Below are 7,347 nucleotides of genomic sequence, written 5' to 3'. Positions count from 1 at the left end.
AACATAATTTTAAACTACCTGGTTAACTTATGCTCCCACAAGTATGGATTTGAGCATTAGCAACATTGTGAGGAGCATTCTACATGCAGGTAGCAAGCTAACTAAATCAATCCTCAAACCTCCTTACCCATTCAGTTTCTAAAATGCACAAACATAAGGTTGTAGGAATTGTAGTCACAAACTAAGCAGCTGATGTTGTTTGTCCAGCACAGACTCTTGTTCCTACCCCAGACTATGCTCCAGCTGATCCAGAAAAACACTATTGTGAACATAAAACTCCTCTCGGTGATCAGGATGTTTTCTGTATTAGCCCGAGGAAGGAACGATCAATGGTGAAATGATGAGTTGAGGCACGTAGCTCCCAAATAGGTACATTCACTTCTCTTACCGTCTGCTAGAAGTATAACCTGAGGCTGTTTCTCTCAGGGAAATGATCCTGCCACACTTTCTCCCAACCTCCTAGTTCCTTATAGGGCCACCACTATATTGAGAGGGGGAAGACAGCTAAGCTGCAAGAAAGCTGTTTGGGTCAACTGTAGGGATAAAGAACATTATTATTCTAAACTGCCAGGATTTAATTATGGTCCTTTTATAAGTTATGTTATAAGTGAGGAAATGGGCTTGGCAGGATTTGATTGTTTAAAAAAGGGTAAAATGCCAACAAACATCAGTTTCACCTCACACTGACCCATAAAAAAATATTTCCATAGTTAATAACAAAATGTATAGAAAGGGGACATAAGACTATAGTTTGGACTGCAACTCTCAGAAACCCCAGGAGACTGGAAACAAAGGAAGAGGAAGTGACAAAGCAGACAAGGGAGCTACAGGCGAGCAGAGCCCGAACTGTTGGCAGCAGTGTTGCTCAGCTGGCGGCAGTCCTCCAGTAGTTATGTTTGTTGCAGTAGGCAATTAAATGGCACTATAATAATATACTGTCATGAATAAAGTCTACCCCCCCACTCCTAAGTGTGTGCAACCCTGAACATCGATAAAAAATGAAATAAATGCTTAAAATAAACATCTATATTATCTACCAAAATTATATACAAAAAAAGAAAAACTGAATTCTGTCAACCATTACCACCATTTCAGCACTGTAAACAAGAGCAGCCTTGTAGGGATTGTGAGGGAAGACTAGAACAGGCATCTTACAAGCTTACAGAACCAGAATAGTTAACAGCACTTTATTTGTCCTATTAAGGGCTTCTATTAACTAGGCACTTTGCTCTCTCCCTCAGCTGGTTAGAAGTGGTGAATCCAAGTGTATTTTCTCCTTGCTTAATGGTGACAAAAAAAAAAAAAAAAAAAAAAAAAAAAAGTAGCATCACTTTCAGTGCTAGCCTACTGCAAACAATACAGAGGAATTCATTTTTGAAGTCAGTTTAATGTTTAAACATTTGCTCTGGGCTGACGATTACGTGTACTTTTTGAATGAAAGCCTAAAAACGTTAAGCCAAAATTTCCAGGGTACTGAGTCCAACCACATAGTACAGAGACAGCACAGGGCAAAAACCCCATCTAAAAGTAAACAACTGCTTTCTACCATTGATATTCAATTGCTTCTGATCTTAGCTGCTAAACTAAGCTTCACATGTACATTAATATTGTACAGGTTTGACAGGCATTGCATTTATTGGTCACTATGTATCTAGAGTTAATTAGCAATTGTTAATTCAAAAACAATGCAGCATTTTCAACAAATGGGAATGTATTACTCATTTAAAACCTGCAGCTCTTAGAAATTGTGCAAAAAGTCAGCTAGATTCCAGGAAACAGCTGGTGTTTTCGTCTCTTCAAGAAACAGTACCAATGAGTGGCAACAGGAATGGCTCCAATGCCAGTTAACACAAACTGGCCACACCTCCACTCCAAATGCTCCAGCTGACATTTCCATGACTGAACTCTATTCTACTGCAAAGGGTACAAGCTACCACAAGCTAGTAGTGTTTTCAAGATAAGTAAACAGAAGCATGCCAGACAGAATGGCAGTGTAAGTGATGAACATTAAGTAGTAAAATGTGATGTAGGAAGGAAAATGCCTTCAAGAGACTCATTAAACAGACTCACCACAGCAGATTACAGCTCACCTGAACTCCAGACCCCGAGTTTCTGTGCAAAACTAAATTTCAGTCTTCTGCAGAAGCTGCAGCACAGAACTGCTGTGCATAAATACAAAGTTAAGCTATATTTTTGCACACATGCCATAAGTTTTTAAGCCAAGACTGAATTAGGGGCAGAAGCTGCTGGTCTGGGTAAGAGACAGTAAGAGCAGAACTTTTAAAAAAGGAAGAGTTTAGGCTCTAAAATAAAAAGATGCTATGCAAGTCTCTTATGTCACAAGATCCTGAATACCTCAGAGATTACTGCTCAGGAGCAGATGTACATTTATACTCCATGAACAGCACATGAGAGCCAAACAGCCAAATGAAGACAATCCCCCTATCCTCCCCGCCAGAGAAGCAATCATCAGGCTGAGTCCAGGTCTTGACCGTTTAAGCATTTTTCAAAGGCAGTGGCCTAAGGACATTCTCTTATCACAACTTTCACAAACTGACATTACCAGATAATATCTGATCACTTCATTTAGAAAGATCCAAGATAGAATCCGCCAAAGTTAGATGCTTGTAAGTGCAATGATTGTGTGTGCCGATATCCACCTGCTTTCAAGAGAGCTGTATGGGGAAGACCACTGAGCAAGAAGTCCAATACATACACTGAATCTAGGGTACTGCTTACTTATACATTTCTGTGCCTCAGAAAAATGTTACCCAGTCCCTTTCCTTTGGAAAAGGCAGGCACGTCACCAGACTTATTCACAAAGGGACTGCTTGATCTGGGTAGTTGCTTCACAGGGACCAAAGATTTCAAACGACTAGGTTGCTAAACATTTGTTGGTCTATTCTTTTCCAACTTTTTTACAAAAAAAACACTGAGTAAACAAAAAGCAGTGTATTAATATAGCAAACGCACTTCTGATATAAAGGAATGCAAAAATCTCAGGGCTCCTTCCAATGGCTAGAAAGGGCACATTTTCTCAGGAGTCCAGTTTCCCAATGCTACATTCCAATGCCAAGGTTCAAATCAAGAAGAGCTGGATTCAGCTCATAAGTGCCCAGGCACTAGCATCCAGCAACACCAAGTGGCTTCTATTCTCACCAACAGTTGCTGCTGCTCCTACAGAGACTGGTATAGTTAATGCAAACTTTATTTACAAAAGACACTTAAATTAGTTATTTCATGCCATGCGTCCATACAGAATCAACAGTTCAAGGATTACATGGAGAAGAATTCACAAAATTAAAAGTGAAACCACTAAAGAGCTTCTAGGAGTTAAGAGCTAGGAAAAAGATCTTAAGACAATTTTACTAATAAAAACCCAAGTTATGAGAAACTAGTCTGAGCAGGAGGATGGCTGTTTACAGGTCTGTACACTAAAACTAATACACAGACAGTCTTCTATTGTCAAGGGATGTCAACTGAGAAGCAGAGTATGTACAAATACTTGTGCCACAATGACTCATCCTCCCCAAAATCCACTGTATTATACATAAACCAGTTTGTATACACTAGGCCTAAATGAGGCCACTTGAACTATGAAGACTTCTAGTTTAGTAAACTAAAGCTGAAGACAGCTTAGGCTCCAGCCATGATGTCCCTCACGGAGCTTCATTTGCGACTGCTTTTTATTCTCTCCAGTCTTTTTTTCAAGTCATCAATATTGGCTGCTGTGGAAGAGGAGGATGTGGTGGTTCCAATGCCAGAGGAGTGAGTCTGATTGGAGTCCAGGTCCAAATGTTGGTACTGTTCCCGTGATTCACGGAGTTGCGAGAGTTTACTGTGGAGCATATCTGTGGAGGATGCAACTGTAGGGACTGCTGGTTTGGAAAGCAGCGATGTTAGTGGTGCTCTGTCTTCCTGCTATGGGGCAGGGAAAATGCGAGATGTTATTTAAAGGCAGTAAAGCCTCGCCCTCAAAGAGAACAGATGTGAAAAGCAAAGTGGTTTTGGTTTTTTTTCAATCACTAATAGCAAGTCAGAACCAGCCAAGACAAAGCACTGCGCCTACATTCCAATTTTTTCATTCCCAGGACAAGTTATAACATAAAAGACTCATCGTGGCATATTATTAACTGCTTGGAAAGAAATGGTCAACAGTTCATCTTAACGATGACTGGAATGAACTGTGCACTTTTGATTACATGCTCATGTAATGGAATCTTCTATATGAGATGATAATATTATTGCATAGTAACATTTTCCACAAGACCTACCAAGCTTAGTCAAAAGATTTACATTACTCACAGTAGAGACACTTGGTTTTTAACTCACCTGAAAACTAGACTCTGTTTCTCATTTGGATTAAAACTTCCTGTCTTACTGGAGCTAAAGTTCTGCAAAACTGAGCATGCCCATAACCATTTGTACTAGTCCCTACTACTTAAAAGACACCAATATCTACAGTAAGACCCACAGTCACACAGAAAGGTTAAGCCAGCCAGAATTCCAGCAAGTTAGTGGCAGCAGGAACCAATGAATAGTTCAGGAAACAGGAGTTTGCTACAGCCAGTTTTTAACACTACTTCAGCACAAGCTTGCTGCGAAGCAGCAGATAAAGGAAGAAAGAATTTCTAGGAAGTAGCAGCAGAAGAGGAAAGAGACTGAAAAAGAATTAGTGAGATGGTTAGAAGATGTCACAATGTTGAAGCAACTGCCACCTCTTCCTTTGCCTGCACTAGTTCTGGCAAACTGACCTCCAAGGCTTTCACACAGGTCCTGGTTTACCTTTGCAGGGATTATAATCTGCATATCCCTGCCAAGAACAGGCAGGTGAGGGAAAGTGTTTGTGGTGTGAGAGATGGAACCCCCAAGAACCCAGGTAAGGGAGCTACAGGAGGCAGACAGCCTCAAAAGCATCTGGGAGAGAAAGGACTTAATTGACTCAGTGTACAGAGAGATCTCCAGCATCATGGAAGAGGGAGAGCTAGAGAAGGTGTTAGAGGACAGACAACCTAGACTCTCAGGAAGGTGGAACCTAGCAGCTTGTCACTTCTGGCATCAGAGAGTTCACTTCTGAACCTGCAGGTGTCCAGCTACAGAACAGATCCAAAATCCTAGCATCAGAAGAAGAGGAACCTACTCCATTGCCGCGAGAGGCTAAGTCATGTACTCCAGAAGCTAGAACGATCAAGACCATTGCCAACCAAGAGGGTGCAATGGATGGTGGTGGCTGGCAACTACCTTCTGCAGGAGACAGAGGCCTCAATCTGCTGGCCTGATCTGTTGACTTAGGAGGTCTGCTGCTTGCCAGGAGCCTGCATCCCAGATGTTATGGAAATGCTGCAGAGACTCATCCAGCCCTCTGACTACTACCCCATGTTGTCTATCAATTTGTGCAGTAGTGATACTGCAGGGGTGACCCTGAGCAGATCAGAGGTGACCACAGGGCTCAGGTGGTGTTCTCATCAATCCTTCCAAGTCAAAAGTAAAGGCCCAGGCAGGAATAGATGCATCCTAGGGATCAATATATAGCTGCTGGCGACACCATCTATGCAAAGCTTTAGCTTCTTTGACCATGGAGTGACATTCCATGAAGGACTGCTGGAAATAGATGGCATCCACCAAATGAAGTGGGGATGGGAAGGGAAAGATGATTTTTGTTTACAGGCTTGCTAGCTTAGTAAGGAGGGTTTTAAACTTAGTTGACTGGGGGACAGAGACTAAAGTTCAGGGGTGACTAAAGAGCCAAGAGACCTAGACAAAAAACAAGTATAAGGAAGCAATAGGGGAAGCCTTAATGTTCCCAGAGAACTTAAGGCAGTCTGTTAACTACCTACAAAAACTTTGTACATTAACACAAGACACATGAGGAATAAGCAAAAAGAAATGCAAATCCTAGTACAATCAGGGAATTATGATGCAATTGGAATAAAAGAGAGGTGGTGGGATAGTTTGCCTCTGGAATACTGTCATGGATGAATGTAAACTGTTCAGGAAGGACAGGCAGTGGCAAAGGGAGGTGATGTTGCTCTATACATGAACAAGATGTGTGTTTGTTCTGAAGTGCAGACTAAAGTGGAAGGTTGGCCTGTTAAAGTCTCTAGGTCCAGGTCAGAAACCAGCTTAAGATAAAGCTTGATGGAATGTAGTATCAGATGCAACTGATTTAGGTTAAATTGGTTTATTGAACTTCTGTCCCAGGTCCCCTCCAGACTCTTAGCACTCCCCAGCATCCCAAGGTGCTTGCAGAATGGGTAGGATAGCTTTGGCCCAAGCTGTTTGCTTCATCAGAGAAAGCAGACATGCTATAGCAACCCCTTGCTTCTGGCCTGGGCCACTGCAGGCATGTGGCTGCATTTCTGGTATCAAAAATGAATGTCTGTTTACTTGCTTTTCAGTTCAATCTAAGCAGTTTAGACTAACCTGAAAAGAGTGAATCGATTCAGCCTTGGGCTTTTTGACTGTTCGTACTTAGCCCTACAGACCAAGCCAGGAGGAAGAGGTGGACAAGCCTTTTTTGAAACACCCAACTGAAGTTTTCAAGTCAAAGGACATGGTCTTCATGGGTCACTTCAAATACCACATCATCTGCTGGCAGAGCAACGCAGTAGTGCACAGGTAATCCATTACGTTCTTGGATTGCGTCAGATAATTTTTTGGTACAGACGGTGAAGAGGCCAACTTTGACCTGCTGCTCACAAACAGGGAGGAAGCGGTTAAGAATGTGAAGGTGGAAGGTAACTGATGACTGTAACCATAAAAGTATAGATTTCAAGAACCTAAGGAGAGGAAGGAAGGAGAGCAGTACAAAGTCACTTCTCAGAAAAGTAGACTTTAACAAGCTCAGGGAACTGGTGGCAGCATCCCTTGGGAGGCAACCCTTAGTGTTAAAAGAAGCCCAAAAAGGCTGGTTGTACTTTTAAGGAGTCTTTAATAGCACAGGAGTAAAAGTATCCCAATGCAAATTGAGAATAGGAATTGTAGCAGGAGGTCAACCTGGTTAAACAGTGAACTGTGAGCTGAAACTCAAAAAGGAATCCAGCTGAAAAGTAGAAGCTTGGCAATATTACTAGGTTAGAGTATAAGAGTATTGCATGAATATGCACAGAGAAGAACAACAGGAAGGCTGAGGCAGGTTTTGCAACTATTAAGGAATGTAAAAGGGATGAAAAAAGGATTCTACAAATATGTTAGAAGAGAAAGACTAAGGAAATCTGTGCTCTTACTAATTTTTTTGTGTGTCCAATAACAGATGATGCAGAGAAGGCTGAAATATCTAATGCTTTTTTTACTTCAGTTTTTAGGAATAAGATCAGCTATCATAACAAGTGCAGTTAGCAGCAAGGA

At 41.6% G+C, this 7,347-nt stretch overlaps 1 protein-coding gene across 4 annotated transcripts in view; it reads right to left on the bottom strand.

Annotated features, from left to right (window-relative positions):
• Positions 1-2,411: 2,411 nt before the first annotated feature.
• Positions 2,412-7,347, bottom strand: part of CKAP5 (cytoskeleton associated protein 5) — a 65,366-nt gene continuing 60,430 nt past the window's right edge. For 2 of the 4 annotated variants that reach the window (XM_006026906.2, XM_006026907.2), the window contains one exon: positions 2,412-3,921. In XM_006026906.2, coding sequence (XP_006026968.1) covers positions 3,670-3,921 — 252 coding nt within the window. In that variant the 3' untranslated portion in view covers positions 2,412-3,669. The remainder of the gene's footprint in view (positions 3,922-7,347) is intronic. The other 2 variants (XM_025207924.1, XM_006026909.3) reach the window with 2 other exon arrangements.

This window comes from Alligator sinensis, unplaced genomic scaffold (assembly GCF_000455745.1).
Source record: "Alligator sinensis unplaced genomic scaffold, ASM45574v1 scaffold592_1, whole genome shotgun sequence".
Classification (NCBI taxonomy): Eukaryota; Metazoa; Chordata; order Crocodylia; family Alligatoridae; genus Alligator; species Alligator sinensis.
This window is presented reverse-complemented; position numbering and strand designations above follow the sequence as displayed.